The sequence below is a fragment of the Equus caballus genome, chromosome 3 (genome assembly GCF_041296265.1).
Source record: "Equus caballus isolate H_3958 breed thoroughbred chromosome 3, TB-T2T, whole genome shotgun sequence".
Classification (NCBI taxonomy): domain Eukaryota; kingdom Metazoa; phylum Chordata; class Mammalia; order Perissodactyla; family Equidae; genus Equus; species Equus caballus.
The window spans coordinates 22,022,706-22,043,202 of NC_091686.1; the positions used below are offsets into that span (position 1 = coordinate 22,022,706).

At 43.3% G+C, this 20,497-nt stretch overlaps 1 protein-coding gene across 18 annotated transcripts; it reads left to right on the forward strand.

The window, feature by feature from the left end:
• Positions 1-1,278: 1,278 nt before the first annotated feature.
• Positions 1,279-18,970, forward strand: ZNF821 (zinc finger protein 821). Of its 18 annotated transcripts, XM_070263109.1 has the most exons (11): positions 2,346-2,485; positions 3,148-3,210; positions 4,407-4,571; positions 4,668-4,740; positions 5,811-5,927; positions 10,522-10,635; positions 12,506-12,631; positions 15,167-15,312; positions 15,998-16,102; positions 17,069-17,235; positions 18,010-18,970. In XM_070263109.1, the coding sequence occupies exons 6-11, from the start codon at positions 10,599-10,601 to the stop codon at positions 18,662-18,664; spliced, it is 1,236 nt and encodes a 411-aa protein (XP_070119210.1). In that variant the 5' UTR covers positions 2,346-2,485; positions 3,148-3,210; positions 4,407-4,571; positions 4,668-4,740; positions 5,811-5,927; positions 10,522-10,598; the 3' UTR covers positions 18,665-18,970. The 18 variants fall into 18 exon arrangements, with proteins under 18 accessions (XP_070119213.1, XP_070119207.1, XP_070119204.1 ...); XM_070263102.1 differs by lacking the exon at positions 10,522-10,635 and having other exon boundaries at positions 4,377-4,571; XM_070263107.1 differs by lacking the exon at positions 4,668-4,740 and having other exon boundaries at positions 4,377-4,494.
• The last annotated feature ends 1,527 nt before the right edge of the window (positions 18,971-20,497 follow it).

Here is a 20,497-nt window from a genome sequence, read left to right on the forward strand (position 1 = left end):
ACCTGTTGCCAATCTTCCTCTTTTTGCTTGAGGAAGATCGTCCCTGAGGTAATGTCTGTGCCAACCTTCCTCTATTTTATGTGGGATACCGCCACAGCATGGCTTGACCAGCAGTGCCAGGTCCGCGCCTGGGATCCAAACCTGTGAACCTCAGGTCACCGAAGCAGAGCATGCAAACTTAACCACTACGCCACCAGGCCAGCCCCTTAATAAATTTTTTAATGAAGTTCTTTAAATTATCCTACCAATACCAATGTAATGTAAAGCCCCAATAAGGTCATTGTAGGAGCCAACAAATATAAAATAGATTAGGAAGGTATTTCAAGAGAAAGTTAATACAGGTGAAGTAGTAAAGCATAACTCCATGAGTAGATTGGGAAAATAGAAATAAAAACTGAAGCTGAAAAAAATCCGTAATTAATGAAAAAGTCATCTAGATCCAAACCAAGTTTAGGCGAGAGCAGAGGAAAAATAAACAAATTCCTTAATTAATAATTTTTCCCTTATTTAATTATAACTCTGAATCACAAAATCTCAGAGGCATTTCTAGGTCAAAAGAAAGTTATAAGAATAACATTATTAAGATCCCATTTTATTTGCAGCTCAAAGAGATGAAACAATCTGCCCAGCTTTACACGGCAGCAATGATGAAGCCAAGAAATCTCACCAAAGGCTTTCTCCTAATGCTTTACCTACCAGCTACTTTCATGTTGAAAATGTCAACTTTAAAGTGACATAATAAAGCCATACTTGCATGTCTCTGTCTAAACTCATTAAGAATTACTGTTAAGTATAAAGCCCGTGTTTATTTGAGCTTGCATTCTTACAGGAAACTGACTAAAACCTTTCTCATTGGATGAGAATATTCCATTTTCTAGTTACCTAGGAATTAAAATTTAAAATATTTCCTCACCTGAAGTTAAAGAGTAATAATTCCTACCTAAACATCCCAGCCACAATGAATGAACGAATGAATAAGCTGTTTACTACAGAACTGTGAAGGACCAAGATCCTTCAACACAGCCATTCTCCCACATTAAACACAAGACGCAGAAAAATGACATCATCTCATTGGAGATTTATTGGAAGGACATTTTGCAAGAGAGTTTTTTGCAAATACTAGGACCTGTGGCTTTATAAACAAGGATCAGCATCCTCATTAGCTGGGCCTTCCTGGGGCCAGTAATCATAAGGGATATTTGCATAATGCTTTCATATTTTCATTTCACTTAATCAGCACGATAACCTTATGAAAGTACAGACCAGGAATTACTACCCATTTTACATCGTGAGAAGCAGAGGTTCAGAATAGGGAAGTGACTTGCCCAAAGTCACTCGACTGGTGAGTGGCAGAGCTGGGACTTCTAACACCAGATCCCATCTTCTTTCCACTGCATTCCCTACTTCTCCAGGTAAGCTATGTCAGAGGCAGGCTTAGGCAATTCTGCAAGAAGACAGAATGAGAGGAAGGAAAGGAAAGTAGTGAGGAAATAGAAGAGGATGATGACGGGGGAAGGAGGTGTTTTATTAGGAAGTGGATCTAACCACTCTCAGTTGCCCCGAATGCCCCTTAAAGGGCAACAGTGCCACAAGTTACCCTGCTCTTAATTAATCCTATGCCCCTAAGTCATAGGAGACTTAAATGCCTAAAAGAAATCTAAAGATTTTTCTCCTCCAAGGGTCTGACAGCTGAACTTAGCCCCTCCCACAAAGGCTCATGGCCCCAAGGTCTCGGTCACATTAAATGCCTTGGGGGCCGAAGAAACCCTGAGGTGTGGGGGAATGAAGGGAGAAGGATCGGGTTGGGGCAGATGGGAGACTAAGATTGGGCTAAAGAGAGGGGGAGCCTGCGGCAGAGTTGTGGTTCGGGGATGTGGGTTTTGTGGCTGAACTCGAAGGTGCGGTAGGAAACTAGGATCAGAGCTGACAGTCAGGGTGGAGTTCACAGGTCCAGGAGGAGTTAGGGGCTGACACGGCTAGAAAAAGACCAAGGAGGATGTGAGGCTTGGGCGGTCTCCACAGCCCGAGGATGAAGGTAAGGCCCCTCTCAAACGTCTGTGATTGGATGCTCCCTTAAGTCCCGCCTACCCGGACCCTCTCCCCTCAAGCCCCGCCCACGCCGCCGGGCGCGCGCCTGAGGAGCGGGGAGGGGGACCAAGCTGAAGAAGGGGGGAGGGGGAGAGGAGAGGCTCGTGCACGCGCCCCACTCGCCGCTTGTGCGCGAGCAGCGCGCTCCCGCTGCCCGCGTCGCCATCTTTTCCCCTCCGTCTGTCTGTCTGCCGTTGGCTTTGTCCGTCTGCAGCGCCGCCCCTCGGCTCCCAGCCACCGGCTCGGCCCGGAGCCGCCCTCCGCCTGCTAGGGCTCAGTCCCAGAGAGCCCCGGCCCGGCTGGCCCGAGCTGCGGCCCGGGGCCCATTGTCCAGCGGTCCGTCTGTCCGGAGGCGGGGCCCAGGCACCCAGAGCGCCGCGGAGCGCCGAGGCGCCGGGTAAAAAGACCCCCGACTGCTTCCCCCCGGGGCGCGGCTGAGGATGCAGGGGCTCCTCGTCCCCGTCTTGGTCGCCGGCTGTCGGTCCTTTTGTCTGTCTGTGTCTGCGGAGGGGCTAGGGGCTCGCTCGGGCCTGGGAGGCGGGGGCAGCCCGGGCTCCGACCCTCCCCTGCCCCGGCTTCCCGAGACCAGGCCGGACCCGGCTGGCTCCCCACCCAGCCGTTCCTCTTTCCGTCCCTCTGGCGGTCTCGGGCGCGGGAGGGGCGTCCTCGCCGCCGCCCTCCCCGCCTGGCCCAGGTCGGGCTCGGCCGGGCACGGCCAGGACGGCCCCGCGGCTGACAGGCTGGGGTGGAGCTGGGGAGGGGGCCGGTGGGCGTGGGAGAGCCGACCCGGGTGTCAGTCCAGCGGCGTGGTCTTGCAGAGAGGCTTCTAAATTTAGATTCTGAGAGGACTGTTTTGTCTGAGGGCTTGTCCGAGCCGCTTCGGAAGACCTCTGGCTCTTGTCAGATAATTCCTGGGAATGTACCTGTGCTCGTGCTTGAAGAAGTCACAGGGACCATCTCGGCTGATTATACACATGCTCCAGACCAAACAGAAGTGGGAACAGGGTGAAGAGTAAGGTGGCTACGTGACCAGCTTTCTTGTCCTCTCCTTTTTGGCAGATACAAATCACTAGGATTCAGACGAGTTTACTTTGCTCCGTGGGAACTGCACCAGAGCTGGAGGTGGGAGTGCACCCTCTTTTATGAAAGCTTGGATTTCCCCCTTTTTATTCTTGCTAAAGTCTGTGGTGTGTCCTGGCAGCTGCAACCTAACACCTGTGGGAGAGGAGGGACAGTGTTAAGGGGAGACCTTTGCCCTCCCTCTCCTGAGGACTCTTAACCTTGGTCTCAAGACAAAGCTGCCTTCCTATAAACTAGAATCCCTTGTAGACCTGAATCTCACCGTTTACCTTTCTTCCCATCCCATTTTTCTTCCAGATGGTGATGTTCAGACAGCTATTCATTTACATTTTTGTGTTGGTTTTAGATTCAGGCTTGGGAACCGAGGCAGTGTTGAAATGAATGAGTGACCTTTGGGACAATGTGTCTGTGGATTTTATTAGCTTTTAGTGCCTATAAAACAGTTGTCTAACCTCTGAGATCTTGCTGTGCGGTCAAGAATGTACTTCCAGTGCTAGCTGTTTATTCGTTTATTCATTCATTCATTTTCTTACTTATTTTCAAGAGTCTATGACTCCACAGGCTTTCTTTTTTTGAAAGAGGGGAGAGTATTTGCTTATTTTCCCCTTAATCCTTCAGGTGTGAAGTCCCATTGGGTACCATCTGGTTTATTCCCCGTTTGGCCACTAGGAGGATTGTGAGATGCTGTGGATACTGCCGATTTAAATATGCAGATGCTCATCTGTTTCTGACTTACAGCTTTAGTGTTGAACTGTTGCCTCACCAGGTTGATTTGAACAGAGCCTGTCTCAAATTATTTGGCCTTCCTTCAGAAGGATCTTTATTACCTTTATCTCACAGTTTCAATTTCTGATCTTGAGGAGAAAATTTAAAGTTTAGTTAAGATTCCATTTTTTCCTTATATAATAGAGAGGTTGTAGCTCTGCAAATTTTAGAAAAAATGATAGACAACCTGTATTTCATTCAGCTTTCCACTTTGTGATTCCACAGACTTACAGGAAAAGACCTAAAGTGCAATATTCATTCACTGCTTCCATTAATAAAATAACTACTTGATTAGAAAGAAATGATCTACACAAACAAAGCTTAGAACAGAGAACACATACCATTAGCATTAGCACTCAGCATACTGCTCTCTAAATAGTTAAAGTTGATTTTTACTGTATCCATTTGGAGTTTTGTTGTTTTTGTTTTTGTTTTAATTGAAGGTCTGAAAAAGAACTGTGTTTGATATGCAGATATGATAGAAGACTGCCTGAAAGCTGCTTCCTTTGCCACTTCCTGTGGAGGCCTGTCTTTGCCATTTGCGGTTTCTTTCTTCTCTTGGTAAGGGGAGGCAGGATCTGATTACAGGGCTGAGGTCCTTTCTTGCTACGTAGAGGAGGTAGTTGGCATAACAGGAGGTGAGTCTTCACTAATGAGTGCAAAGTATAGCTAGTAGTAGCCTCTCACAGTGCTTCTTAAGGCAATAAACTACAATTTTATATTTTCTTATTCAGTGTGGGTACAATTTGAGAAGGCAGGAACTGAAAGAAAACTTAGAGGGTGACCAGAGCCATATTCTTGTCTTTGGTAGGAAAGACAATGTCTCTTTTTAATTTATGTCTGTTAATTCACTCTGTCTTTCAAAGAAAATTTCACAGCTTCCGCTACTAATCCATTTCAGACTCTCTAACGATACTTACTGCTGGGAAAATCTTTCTTATAACTAACCAGGAACCTCCAGGCTTAAGTATCTGTTCCCTCCTGTTTCAGGGAAGCAGGTGCATGTCTCTGGAAACTTCTTGTTTGGGGAGTTTTTCTCTTTGTTCCTCCCACTGATCTCTTTGCTACATAGAGGCTGGATTGACAAGAGGCCCTAAAGTTATTAACTTTGACCACTGCTCCAGAGCATGTGAGCAAAGCCAGGTTGATATTTCATAGTCGGATACTGAATTAGTACTCAACAATGTGGATGGCATCTGGCTTTTCTGGTGAAAGCCCATCTTCAACCCTGGAACTCTGATTGGCTTTAGTGCCTTGTCATCCACAGTGTCCAGCACTGTGTCTGCATCACTAGATAGAGACTCTATTTCCCAAGTTGTTTTCATTTATAGATGCCTAAGAGTTTTGAGACATTTCCTATCTCACAGGGATGTGATGCCTTTGTCACCTCCAGGCGAGATAACTTCTTGAGAAAAACATCTGGAGGCTCCCATTGGTGCAGATTGCAGGGCTTGACTTCCAGTGGGCATGTGACATGTGAACTGCCACCCTCTTTAGCTTCCTTTTGCTTCCTTTTATAATTCACCAGGGTTATCCCTTTGACCCTGCAGTGCTTCTAACGCTGGCTGCCTGAATTTTTTGCTTCCTTTTCTATCCAGTCACCTTGGTCATGATCATTTAACAGTATTCTGGATTCCACAGATAGATTTAGAGTGGAATTCTATAAATCCTCTGAAGGGGTCCCCTCTTAAACTTCTTGGGACCTTGATGTTGTGCTAGAGATTTATTCATTTCTTTCTGTCTTTAATTAGTTTAATTATTTATAGCTGTTGAGTTTTATATGCTCAAGAACTATTTTTGAAAGTCTTTTTATTTTTTAATTCAGTATTAATTTCTGGGCAAAATGACATGTGCTAACAATATCCTTTTTATTGTAGGTCAGCGCCCTGCAAGGAGGTAGTAATATATCCAGTTGTGAAACTGGGAAAGGCCAGAGCTCTTGGACCAGGGAAACATGTCCCGTCGGAAACAGACAAATCCAAATAAAGTTCACTGTGAGTATAGGGCTCTGTCTTCTGGAACGTGGGAACGTTGAGGGTTGGAATGGAAGAGTAATCTGAATTTAGGTGAGAGGCTCACCCTAATTTGTGAAGGAAAAAAGGGTTAAAGGTGTTGAACACGATGGATGTAAAGTGTGTTTGGTTGCTAGAGGAGGTGTTAGAAACTTGTCTCAGGAGTAGGTACACTTGATTCATCCTTAGTATTCACGTTAACAAACATTGAAAGGATATCTACTTTGTGCAAAGCCTTGTGCTGGATCCCAGGGCTGTGAAACAGTAGAAGGATGCGTAAGACTATAATGTAGCCACAGATATATATATTTAAATAATATAAAAATACAAGATAGGGGCCGCCTGGTGGCGCAGCAGTTAAGTTCCCATGCTCCGCTTCAGTGGCCTGGGGTTTGCTGGTTCGGATCCTGGGTGCAGACCCACACACTGCTTGTAGGGCCATGCTGTGGCAGGTGTCTCATATAAAATAGAGGAAGATGGGCATGGATGTTAGCCCAGGGCCCGTCTTCCTCAGCAAAAAGAGGAGGATTGGCAGCAGATGTTAGCTCAGGGCTGATCTTCCTCAAAAAAACACAAAAAAACAAGATAGTATACGCTAAGTGCCAAACAGGGTTGCTGCAGACAGAGTGTACTACAGAAGTTAAGAGGAAGGAAAGAGCTCCCTGGACTGAGGTAGCAAGGGAGTGCTTGATGGAAGAGGCCCTAGACCATGAACTTGAACTAGGCCTTAGAAGGTAGAAAGTGGATTTTAAAATAAGAGGAAGGGAGAGGTGAAATCAGGTAGGGAAAATGATGTGGGAAAAGATACAAGGGGGAATGCACATGTGTTCAGGGGTCAAGGAGACTTTATATGAAGGAGAAGTCACAGGACACAAGGTTGGAGATGTTTAACTCTACATTGTAGAGGCCTGGAGGCCAGGCAAAGTTCAAATCTCATTCTGAAGACTGTACAGAGCTACTGAAGGCTTTTAAGCAGGGGGAGTGGAGTGACGTTTATAATGCAGTGTTTTAGACCTATGAAGCAGTGTGGGATGGGTCACATGAAGGAGAGACTGGTAACAGGAAGACCAGGTATGCACTGTCGTCTTGCATTGTTTCTCAACAGTTTCATATGTATGTTTTAGTTCAGCAATTAGATTGTAAATTTCCAAAGGGCAGAGACTATATCCCATGTATATTTCCTACTATCCCTCTCTACTTCTAGCACTGCTCAGAGGGTATTCAAAAGTGCCTTATTAAATTAACATTAATATGTCTATGCAGATTTGAGATAATTAACCAGATAATTTCCTATGACCTGAAGAGATAAGCATCCTCACCCAAATGTTTATAAAAGAGACACATAGCTCCCTATTATTATGGAGGACTGACCAAATAAAATACAGCAACATTTGAAGAGAATTCAGTGGTATAACATATGAGTTTTTTTTAAAAGGAAAAAAATCTACATTTGAGAGGATAGATTAGTCAAGGAGTTAAGAGGACTAAAATTTATTTATGCCAGGCACTATGTACCTTATTTTATCTTATTGGGTAATTTCAAGAGTAGGAGAGAAAACAGTAGGAACAGAGGAATTAAGAGGACTTCAGCATCTTATAGATTAATGAGATTAGGGTAGCACAGCTCCATAGACAATTAATTCTTCAATTTAAGTCCTGGAAAAGTTTTATAAGACCGAACAAGTTGGATGCTTCTAGGACTGTATTCTGGAGTAGGTGGATGTGGAAGCCTGCTTAATATAAAAGTGAGTGGTTTAGGAAGGATTTAGAAATTGCTGCTAAAACGGTAAAACTTAATGGACTTGAATGTGAGGATTGTTGAAAGAGATAAAATGAAGTATCTCTAGAATAAGTAATCCACCACAGAGTTTAAGAGGATTGCTTGAAGGTGACTATTGATAAAAGACACAGATGTGACCCCAAGAAGGTAGGGCAGGAAAGATACTCCTAGTAGAGATGATGTATTCACAAATAAGGCAATCATAGGAGTTGGTGTTTACCTATAAAAGCCACCTGTCCACAGAGACTGGTTAGATTTGAGGAAAGTAGCTGGCAGGGATGATGGCATGATTGTGGTAAGGCCAGGGGTACCGGTAAAGGCTTATGTGGCCTATGCCTGCATCCACATAACATATATCCATTAGCTGCATCTCCTCCCACCATATTCAGTCAAACCCAGGATGAGCTGGTATTGGAGTGGGAAAACAGATGGACAAACAAGCCATGGAGGAGACAATGTCATACATCCACAGCTACAGAAATGCAGTTTCCAGGGCGAGTGAACGCTGTATTGTGGTGGAGTGGGAGGGACTTTGCAGGCTCTGTGGTAGTGACCATTAAGAGGCTGTGAACAGAAATGTTCAGCTGAAACTAAAGGGCAGACACCCAGCGAGGGGCTGTTTTCAGTGATCCATTTGGACATGGAACTGTGAGGGCTTCCCAAGTGATGGACTAAGCTTGCCCGAAGAAGAAAAGAGACTGAAATTTGCTGGTCTCTCAGAACCTTCTATTTATTTACTATTTGGGGACTAAAGCGGATTCTGCCTTTTTTGAAAGGTCATCTTCTCATTGCCCGTGATAGTAATGGCAAGTAGAAAGAGGTAATTTCAGTCTTCTGACCACTTGAGTCTCCTATCCCCTTGCAGTGAAATGGAACCAATCAAATGTATGGAATTTAATGCTGCGCATCTATTTAAAGTAAATGGAATGGACTCGAGGTCTGGGAGGCAGGAAAGTCTACAGAAGCTTTGCGTAAATTTCAAAGCCAGTCAGCACTTGAGCAGAGTAATGGCTGAGCTCCATTAGATCTGCCTTCTGAGAAGAAGATTGTGTGGCATGAAGCTCAAAGCCCGCCTAAAAGAATATATTAAGAATCCCCCTGCTGTAGCCTGGCAGCATTTGTCAGATCCGCTTTAAAAGTCAATGGGCAGGCTGCTCTGGCATTTACTTGGCTTTCCTCAGAACAGTCTCTGTATCTAAATTACTGTCATGATCTCTTCCTCAGAAACATCAAGGCAGACTTTTGTGTTTTGCCCAGTACATTAATAGACTTGATGCAGAGCTTTTGGAATAAAAGCGCAGAATTGTTAGTCACAGAGAAACTGCTGATGGGCTGAAGTCTCTGTTAGACCTTCTTGCCTCCTTCCTTCCTCATCTCACTCTGTTCCGAGTTCTGTCAGCTCTTTCTAAAGAGGTTGAAAATGGAGTCCCTTGCACTCTCTCATTCGGTATGTTTATACTAAGCAAACCACTAAGAAAAGGAAAACTGCTTTTTCTTAAGAGACTTGTTTTCAGATTGCAAAGTACATACGAGACTAAAAACTTTCAACTTCAATTAAACACTTTTCAGCTTTTACAGAGAAGTAGGAAAAAAAGCTGTTCAAGTCCCTTCTCTTCTAAAAAGTACAACTTGTTTTGTCTTCGTTCATTCTCTCAACATCTTTGTGAGGTAAATGGCTATATTCCCAACAGGTGATAGCACCTTGGGTTACAGAGACTGTCAGGTACAAATGGAATCCTAAGCTCCTCATTCCCAATACTAGCTCATTTTTTCTGAATTTGACATCTGCTCTCTTAGAATATGTTTCAGCTGCTTTACGTAATTTCAACCAGCCAGAAATTGCATTTATTTAACTGCACCAAGGATTCAAGAAAGAGAATTGTAAAATCTTTGCCTTTCAATAACTTTCATCTCAGTCTTCTCATCTGTTCTATAAACTTGCTTGCATGGTATTGTTCTTATCTGGTCTGAAAAACCTTAGCCAAATCAGACAAACGGTATCTTGATTTCATACCAAAAAAAGGAGAGGTAGTACCTTGCTCTTTACTGTGACGCTTAGACAACTTGTTCCTAACTATTAATAGACAAATAAATACCCATGTTAAATAAGATGGTTGCCCTACATTAATATCTAGAGACCAGAGGATTTTTTTTAACCTACTCCAACAGTCTCAAGATAGAAGGAAATAATAATTCTACATTATAAAATCAGGCATTTGTATAACACTTCTTAATCACTAGTATCTCTATGGATCACATTATACTTGAGTTAATGAGACATACTTTTAGCAGGTCTCACTACCTTCTTATGAAAGGATAATTTTGGACAGTCAGATTTAGGGAATGAGGTAAATAGTGACTACTGAAAGATTATTCACATATCTTTTCCTATGAGGTCTGCCAAAATTACTTCATTATGGTTTTTATATATTTTGCTTTATGTTGATGTTTAAAATAGGAACAGCCCTGAGGAATAAAGTTTGCCTTAGCCTTTTTCCTAAGTCAGGAATAGAATAAAATATAAGAACTACATCAATAGACAAAAATACACTTTGAGCGCAAGTTTATAGAGACTAAACTGAATTACTAGCTGATCTTGCAAAGTACATATTTTTTTAGGTGCCCTTCTACTGATCCAATGGTGAGGCCCTATTAAGAAAGGAAAAATTAAGAAGTGTATATTCTTTTTATAAACCTAGCTGGTTCTGGGTAGACTTCTTTAGAGATGAAAAGTGTCACTGATGAGAATGGTCTGCCCCTTGGTAATCATATGCTGATACATAACTTGTTCCTTAGTGCCGTATCTGCCTGTGGTCACCAAGTCTGAAAACATGCATCTACCCGGAAGAATTCAGTAACTGTTCCAGTTGGCCATGGTCTTGTGGTTGCAGTGGAACCAACATGGAGAAAGTAAATATTTCACTTCTGCAAAGAAGGAAGAGGAGGTGCTATAACGCAATTCATTTTTTGCTTTCCCTAACAATAATTTATATCCAGTGTCATCTTGGATATTATGAAAGTTGACTTAAAGCAGCTTATCTTTCCTGTGCTTGAGGGCTGTGTGGCTAGATGTACACTTGAACTCTAACCACCTCTATTCCCACTCACAGTATCAGTCAGAGTAGCCATTATATTAGTTAGTTACTCTAAACTAGGCATGATAACTCAACACATGGTATCAGAACCATCAAAATGATGGTTCCTTTTGTCATATACTGGCCCTGAGAAGATTATTTTGATATTTGAGTTGTATGTATCAGTTTTACATGGTCTGAAGGTAACACTAATACTAGGATCAGAGCCATTCTCACATAGAGACAACTGTTTGTTTTCAGCAAACCCATTCTGATGAACTGCCTAACCTTCTGCTTACATCTCTACCAGAAAGCAGCTTAAAAATATGGATATTAGAGTTGGACAGATCTGGGTTTGAATACTTAGTTCCACCATAGACCTTAGTTTTCTCCTAAGTAAAGTATGGGGGAGTAATACCTACCACATAGAGTTTTGCAGAGAATTAAGGTGAGATAACAACTATAAAGCACTTAACATGGAGCCTGGAACTAGAAAGTGCAAATCATAGCTATTATTGGTGTTTAGCACTTAGCATAGAGTAGATGCTTAATGAATATTTGCTGAACAAATGCCTAAGTGAATCACATGAAGCCTACTTCACATCAACTCTTTCACTGCCCACAGACTCGTAGTGCAGGTCGACTGACCAGTTCATTCCTCCTACATCATTGTATCCTCTATCGAAACCTGAGCCTGTTTACTTTCCTTTCTCTCTTCAGTAAGAAAGTGACTGTTCTGTTGTCAAACATTTCAGTAGGGCTTTTTTTTTTCTCTCTTGGTGGCTGACTGTAGTTTCCACTTTGACTGAGATAATGGAAACCTCAAGAAACCCAATTCTCTTTTCTCCTTAGTTTGCCTCTTGGAAATAAAAGAGCACTTAAATGTTAACTCTTCAATAACCACTCTGCAGAGTTCCTCAGAAGTAAATGCATAATCAAGTTTGGGTCCAGGGCTCTTGGATACCCCTTACCAAAAAAACAAAACAACTTACCTTGGACCAAGGAGACTAGATGAAATACTATTTGTTGCAAATTAGTTGGCATGTTTTAGGAAGTTTGTTCTTCAGCAGAAATGAGTTCATATATTATCTGTTCTCTTTTTAATCCATTATTCAACCAGTTGCTGATTTGCTCATGGCTAGTTCTGATAGACATTAGAAAGAGAGTCAAGGAAGAACTTCCAGAGCATGTCTTGGAAGGAGAGTGGATGAAAGATGGGATTAGAGACACTTTTCTTTAGACAGTTTATTTGAGGCACTTGTTTATAGTCAGATAGACACTGAGTCTGGGCCATTGTGCTAGTACATTAAGATGCAGAGATTGTACCCAAATTTGTTGCCCCATCTTCATCCCATCACTTTGCCTCTTCTTGCCTCTGTCTCCCCAGTCCTGATGGAAGGTTGTAATTGGAGTTGAGATTCTGAAGTTAAATTTGTAAAGCAGCAATGGATCACCTTTTGAAAGGAGTCAAAATTAGGAGAATTTAAGGGAAGCATGTGATGCTTTTTAGAGCATCTGGCTTACTGCCCAGGAAGAGTAGCTGCACGCAGAAACTGTTGGAAGCAACAAGCTGACTTGGAGATGAACGACCTCACCACAGGGTTCTTGCCTGTCTCCTACCTTTGAATGGTCTGACTTTCCAACCAGCTTGCCTGGGGATGTGCTGCCCAGCTGGTGGCCTGACTATTTTTCCTTGTGACCACCAGGGGATCAAGTATTTGCTGGGCTAGAAGAGCAAGCCCGCCAGGCGATGATGAAAACTGATTTTCCTGGAGACCTTGGCAGTCAGCGACAAGCTATCCAACAACTAAGAGATCAGGACTCCAGTAGCAGTGAGTTCTGCACCTTCTGGTAATGACTCAGGGCAATGGGAGAAGAATTATCAGAGTGTGTGTGCTCTGGGGATTGTGCATGGGGGTTGGGAGGAAGACATGAAGAAGGAGATTTGTGGATCCTCAGTGTTCCCAAATGTGTTCTAAGGTGTATAGGCATATGCTTATCCAGAGAATAGGTTTGGCATTATGTTTTTTTTTTAACTCATGGACTGTAGTACTTAGCACAGTGCCATGCACAGATAGGTTTGTGATGATAGTGGTAGAGAGGGACAAAGGAATAATTAGTGCTCAAGCAGCCTCTGGGTTAGGTCAGATGAAAAGAAAACAATCCCTGCCTCCTAGGATCCTTTTATTCTTAATTAATAAAATGTAAGTGGCATTAGTGAAACTTTTGCTTGAGGGCCCCATTTAATGTTATACAAGAATATTTGCTTACTAATGAGATTATGCATCATATAAAATGCTGATGTGGAGATCTTCCCACACCAAGTCCTAAGTAGATCCCTGTGGTTAAGAGATGGCAAAGACAGTGGCTGGTAACCAGTTGAGTCTCATGGATTGTCTGTTCCATGACCTGACTGAACAAATACACTTTGAGATGTATTTCCTAGGATGATTTCTACACTTGACTAATCTTATCCATCTGATATTGGTTATTATTAGTGTCAATTCAGAGTGACATTTCTGATTTTTCTCCACATTTGGGCTTGAGGAAGAATGAAGAGGGAGAGAGTTCTGCACCCTTCTAGGAGCTACAGTTTCCACTCAAACTAATAATTTAGCAACAAAATAATAATAATAATTTAGCAGTTAATTGCTCAGGTACATAAAAATGAACCCAAATATTTCTAGAAAACCTGAGGGAGCCACCAGTTTGAGTGACAGGTAGGAATGGCAACATCTATAAAAGTCTAATAGGTTTCCATTCTGGAAAAGATGCATCATCCCTCTAGACAGCATACTTATTTTTTAAAACTCTTTTTAGTAGAGAGATATATTTGGATTTTTGATAAATTTACAAAAATATGTTTGATACAATGTTGTCTTAGACTAAATTTACAAGTATTCCAAATAAGCTGGTAAGAAAATATGGTATGATTTAATCTGTGCCAATCCTTTATTACTGAGATGGATTCAAACTAAAACTTTGGGCTGGGGAATAAGGCATATGTACCATAGATCTTTCCAGGGCCCAAATTCAGTACACCAATCAAGCAGAGTATCTAACAGACACAGGTATCTACTAGCAGATGATTTAGCTAGATTTTCTTATGAAGACAGGGAATGTAACCAGTTTTGCCCACACATTGGTGATTTAGAAATTATGCAAGGGACAGTAGAGAGAAAACAAGAAGCACTGTTAGCTAGGAACTGTAAGCTGATGCAGAGAGACTGGTGAAACTCTACCCTGTATTTCTTCCTTGCTTACAGTCAGGCCCAGAAGTCCACGATCTAGGTGGGTTGGGTTGGGGCTGGAGTCTGACAGCTTTCTTAGGCTTGGCTTCCTCTTGTGATCTTCAAGGTACTAGTACTGTTTTTTTTCCTTTCTGAAAGAACTCTCTTCGTTATCATGGGTTTTGTTTTTAATCATTTTTTCCCCTCTTTTGTAAATAATACAGTGAAATATCACACAAACCTTGCAGATCCCCCAGCAACAAGCAGACCTTCTCACAGCCGCACCCTGCCCCTAAAGGAAAACAAACTCAATTCTTATTTTAGTCACAAGAAATTATATTTTATCCTAAAGAAAAGAATGGCCTGTTGCCGCCACTTAATGCATTCAGTCATCCATCAGATAATTCAAAGAACCAAAGGAAACAATAGATTTATTTAGTCTAGAATGCTGAGTTTCTAGCAGAGTAAGAACACAGTGAGTCAAATACAACTACAGACTGCCTGAGGTTGGTTGCTGTGCTAATTTTTCCACTGTACTGAACAGCCCTTTCTCTGTAAAGTGACATCTTTTTTACCTAATTTACTACTGCCTCCTTTATTGACAAGAGGAAAGAAAATCTTGTTGGTATTTCTGTAAGTGTGTCTTGGGGTTTCTTGGGAAAGAACAGATTAGTGGGACTCAGAATAGAATAGTATACTTGACACCACAGAGAAATTGTGCAGGGGGTTATGGAGAAAAGTAAGTAATAAAATCAGTGAGAAGTGTTGGTAAGTCAGAGGTGGTGTGTTGTGGGAATGAGCATGGTGTGAGGTGCATGGGAGGTGTGATTTGAAGTGTGAGATATTTGGGAACCATGTGTAAGAAGTTATTATTTTGTGATAATGTACAGGACCCAATAACCATTTTCCAATGCAGTTTTGCCTCAGATTTTCTCTTTAGTGTGTATTTGGCATTATAAACAAGAGCTATAATTGGCTTCCACTTAACATAACTTTTATCCTACTAAGCACTGACACAAACTATATTATGGAAGATCTGAAAATGTTTTCTACTATAGCTGCAAACTCTAGGGTGGAAAGCAACTGAAGATGTATTCATGCAAAAAGCAGAACAAGTAACCAGTTTGTGTGTTCCAGGTGACAGTGAGGGTGATGAAGAGGAGACCACGCAAGATGAAGTCTCTTCCCACACATCAGAGGAAGATGGAGGGGTGGTCAAAGTGGAAAAAGAGTTAGAAAATGCAGAACAGCCTGTTGGTGGGAACAAAGTGGTAGAACATGAGGCAAGTGACAAATGGCCCCTGAGTCTGGGAACTCCATTCACCCTTCTACTGGGCCCTGAGGCATGTCATCCGCTTATAAGTCTTGCCTCTGACGGTTTCCTGGGCCTTCATATGAAGCCTCTCTTCCTTCACAGTGCCAGTTACCAAACCTCAGACACACAGGTCTCATCACACTGAGCTTTCCTTTTCCACCTACGTGTCACTACACCCACGTACAGCTGTCCGTCCTAAGCTCCCCACTTGTTTCCAGACAGACTGTCCACCTTTGCAAAACTATCAGCTGACTTCCTGAGGTGTAGTCTTGAATATGCTTGCACATTTAAGTCATAGTGTTACCTGAAGTGCCATCTTCTTACTAAATTGTTTCCTGAGGATTCCTGCAGGAAGCATGGCAAGAGGGAAGCTAATCCTCTCTTTAAAGAGTTTACTTTAGGGAAAACAGTAGATAAGCTCTCTCTGGGGCAATCATTTGTCCTTATGCAGGAAGCCTTGGAGAAAATGGAGATGGGTGCAAATTTCATTCCTTTTTTTCCTATTGCATTTTCTTTTGGTTCATATAGGAACCTAAGAATAATATGTGATACCAAGTTGTGATCCTTTTAACAGGATACCCTGTTAAAAGAAGTAGGGGCAGGGAAGAGACTGGTCAATAGTCTTAATGAATTGCCTCCTTGTTGAATTGCAGGTCACGGAGAATTTGAATTCTGACCCCTTACTTGGACTCTGCCAGTGTCCCCTGTGCCAGCTAGACTGTGGGAGTCGGGAGCAGCTGATTGCTCACGTGTACCAGGTATGGCCTGGGGAGCTGTGTGCTCTGGAACACGAGGGCCAGCAGCCTGTTTATCCTTTGCCTCCAGCTCCTGAAGGAACCTTGGGTTGTTGCCTCCGTTAAGACTCCACTCCAATCCTCACTCAAATCCAGAACATTTTAGAGAATAAGTGGGATATGTTAGGTAAATACTTCTGGATTCCCAGGCAGACACATTATGAAAATTATCATTTTTTTCTAAATTATTTAATGCATATTTTAAATAGTGAAATAGAAACTAACATTTGTTAATAACGAGGGCTTTGTTTTAAAAAAGAAAAAATGAGTTAACATAAATGTTTCTGAAATATTGCAGAAAGTTAATATAAATGAGGGGCTCAGAATATGACAAATTTTTGCGTTTTTCCCCGATCCAATCGCAAAGCACACATGCCTTGTGAGCTATTGAAAGGGCATCAGCACACATGGCAGCCTGGGTTTTAACATAAAGATAGTTGGTTCCTGAGGAGAAGCATTTCTTTAGAAGACTGTTTTTTAAAAGCTTGAAGGAAAAGCAGGACACTTAAATACCTTTGGCTGCCAGTCTTCCCAGCCAGCTTCTAGACTTGGCCTTCACCGCTCCCTTAACATGCACTTGTACCTGCACAATGTGAGGCAAGCAGACAGAGAGAAATTATCCCAAGCATGAATTCTTCTCAGGCTCTGAAGAGGGCTCTGAGTCTGGAGTCCCATTGTTCCTCAAGCCAGTCATGTGTCCCACAATGCAGTCAGAACTCAAACTAATAAAATCTTAGCAATGAATTGAATGGCCTTGCCCTTCTGAAGGTCCGTTAATACTTACTTTCCCAGGTATTAAACAGGGAGAATAGTTGCAAGTCCTTTGTTCTGAGACTAAGGAAAGGGGACGTTTCCAGAAAGTAGGTCCTGAGTGGGTGTAGATTGTCCTGGAGGTTGCATGAGTTGACAGCTGAAGGCTCTGTTTTACAGCACACTGCAGCAGTGGTGAGCGCCAAGAGCTACATGTGTCCTGTCTGTGGCCGGGCCCTTAGCTCTCCAGGGTCATTGGGTCGCCACCTCCTAATCCACTCTGAGGACCAGCGGTCTAACTGTGCTGTATGTGGAACCCGTTTCACCAGCCATGCCACATTTAACAGGTTAGCCGAGCATCTAACCTTCTTGTGCTGGGAACAAATTACTGGGGGTGGGTTCTGCTCTCCCAAGTCAAAGTGAGTGCTAGAGAAAGGTAATACAAAGGCAGCTGACTCTTGACTCTTTGGAAAGACAAGTAATGAGCCTAGTAAATATGCCTGTTTCATTGGATATCCCCAAAGGAAAATGAATTCCCATTTCTTTCCTCTATCGCAATGATATTTTCATCTAGAAAGAGATGTGGGGAAGTCTAGGAATATTCATGATAAAGCATGGAGTAAGAACTTACAGGGTGCTGAGAGGACCTGCTCCGAGGACATAGTCTCTACTGTGTCTCAGGAAGACTAGAACTGTGTGAATTGTGCCCTAGTCCCATTTGCTAGTGTATAATAGAGTTGGCCAGGGGAGGAGGCCGCTGAGCCAGTGGACTGTACCTTCCCTGAAGGCAGCTTCCACCTGAGGGAGGACTGCTCTGCACAGCTCCTACCACACACCATCGTTCTAGCTTGAATGAAAACTGCACATTGTAAGGATGACTCTGATCTGGTGACTTGCTGTGGCAGTTGGCTCTGTCTTTAACTCCAGGTGGGCTTTAAGACTTGATAGACACCGTAGGCCACAGAGCAGGGGTGGAGAGGTAGAAGAGGTCTCCTGAGCACTCAAACTGACCCCTAGTGGTGAACTTGGAGCAACTGGCCTGGTAGGACAAGAGTATCAGGGCTGGATACCTAAGCCTTGCTAGAAGGTGACACTAACCATCCAATATTTTTGCTTTCCAGTGAGAAACTTCCTGAAGTACTTAATATGGAATCCCTACCCCCAGCTCACAGTGAGGGCCCCTCCAGTGCTGAGGGGAAGGACATTGCTTTTAGTCCTCCAGTGTACCCTGCTGGAATTCTGCTTGTGTGCAACAACTGTGCTGCCTACCGGAAGCTACTGGAATCCCAGACCCCCAGTGTACGCAAGTGGGCTCTTCGTCGACAGAATGAGCCTTTGGAAGTAAGGCTGCAGCGGCTGGAACGAGAGCGCACGGCCAAGAAGAGCCGGCGGGACAATGAGACCCCCGAGGAACGGGAGGTAAGACGCATGAGGGACCGCGAGGCCAAGCGCCTGCAGCGCATGCAGGAGACAGATGAGCAGCGGGCACGCAGGTTGCAGCGGGATCGGGAGGCCATGAGGCTGAAGCGGGCCAATGAAACCCCAGAGAAGCGGCAGGCCCGGCTCATCCGGGAGCGGGAGGCCAAGCGGCTCAAGAGGAGGCTGGAGAAAATGGACATGATGTTGCGAGCTCAGTTTGGCCAGGACCCTTCTGCCATGGCAGCCTTAGCAGCTGAAATGAACTTCTTCCAGCTACCGGTGAGTGGGGTAGAATTGGACAGCCAGCTCCTGGGCAAGATGGCCTTTGAAGAGCAGAATAGCAGCTCTCTACACTGAACCACACCCTCCTGCCTGCTCACCCGCCCACCCAGGCCCACAGGGATCAGGGCCCTGTCCTTGCTGCCAGAGGCAGGCCCAGGGTTTTTGCAGGTGGACCTGTGTACCCCTTGCATGTGGGAGCAGGATGATGGAGTCAGGAAGGACCCAGCTCAAGGCAGCTCTGGACAAGGGAGCAGGCACTGGCCTCCCCAGCCCACAGAGAACTGGACTCCCCAGCCCACTGCTGTAGGGTACGCTTTAGGACTGTGGGGCCCCAATGTGGCCCATGGAGTTGTCAGAGCAAATAAATTAATTTTATCTTTACTGGTCCTTTCCTGTTTTTCTCTGTTTCATTCTAGCAAATGAATTGATCTAGGAGAGACCTGGGTAGAAGTTTTCAAGCAGTGACTTCTGGCAGATTGTCGTTTTCTGAGGGAGGGTGCTCCTCTCCAAGCAAAGATCCCTTATTTGGGCCTTTACAAGTTGATGAGGTACAACTAGGACACTAAAGAAGGAACCGATGCTGACTTTGTGAGGGTCCATCCCCACCACCGTAACAAAGATAATCCAGTCCCAATGGCTATTGAAACTGAGCTTACCTTTTCTAAACTCAAGTAGACACCTTTCCTCATACATGGCATTTTCTAAAGAAGATACAGTATTTAGACTAGGTGCTGGGTACTTTTGCCAGCAGAATCCAGTTTGTCAAACTTAAAATTCTATCCCAGACAGCAGTCAGCTGCACTTAGGAATATGTGCACAGAAATAGCTGCCTTAAGGTCCATAGCACCAAAAAACTCACGTTTGAGAGAAGAGATAATCCATCTTTTTATTTATTCCCCAGAGCCAAGATGAGATAATAAAACCCATTGATGGAAATCCAGAATTAAGGTGATATGAGACCACAAGTCAATAGTGGTCAAGACTAGAGCAAAATGACTACTCTCTGGCAGTTTGTGTGGCTGCCAAACCATGGAGGGAGACAAGAGCTGAGGTCATTTCTAAAAACCTTCTGTGATGGTACAGAACAAGCACAGAACTTTCCTTAGCCTGCACCAGAGGTTGTGTACAGTTTAGATAATTATAGATCGTGTGGTCCAGAAGGAAGTGCCCTAGTTAAGCAGTAGTCAGAAAAATAACTATGCCAGGAATGTGGACTTCTTCCAATATCATAAAAAGGAAGCGTGGACTCCTCTCTGACCTCCACAGGTTCAAGGCTATTTAATAGTGTTAACTGACCCCTGACCAAACTAGGGTTAATTCCTACAAGGCGGGCTAAAATAGTTCTGTTCTGAAAAATAAAACAAATTTAATAAGCTTGTCACAAAGGACTGGACATTTAAAAGAAAGTATTTAATTGAGCCAAATGCCTTTCTCTCACAGAGCTCCATATTGAAGTCTTACTTGGAATGCTTCAAAATGGTTGCACACTCAATGTGTGTCAAAGATTATGCTGAGCACTTTACATGGATTATCTCATTTAATTTTTACAACAAACTATGAGTTAATACAAACTCAGAAGTTAAGACACCTGGATTTAAAATTGTGCACTGCCATTTAATAGCTGTCTAACTTTGGGCAAGTTACTAACCTCTGCCCACCCACAAAATAGAAATAGTACTAGCAACAAATGATTGTTAATATATAATGCAGTTGGGATAGTTTGTGGCACATACTAAGTGCTCAATAAATGTATCTGAGTCACTATCATGTATCTGAGTGTTTCACCTCTTACTAGTGGCAAGTTTCCTAAGTTAGAAGCAGTAACAATGATTGGAGCTGACTTATTCCAGCAATTTCTGACAGTATTCCTGAGGAAAGTAAAGAACTGGAGAAAAGGCCAACAGTGAG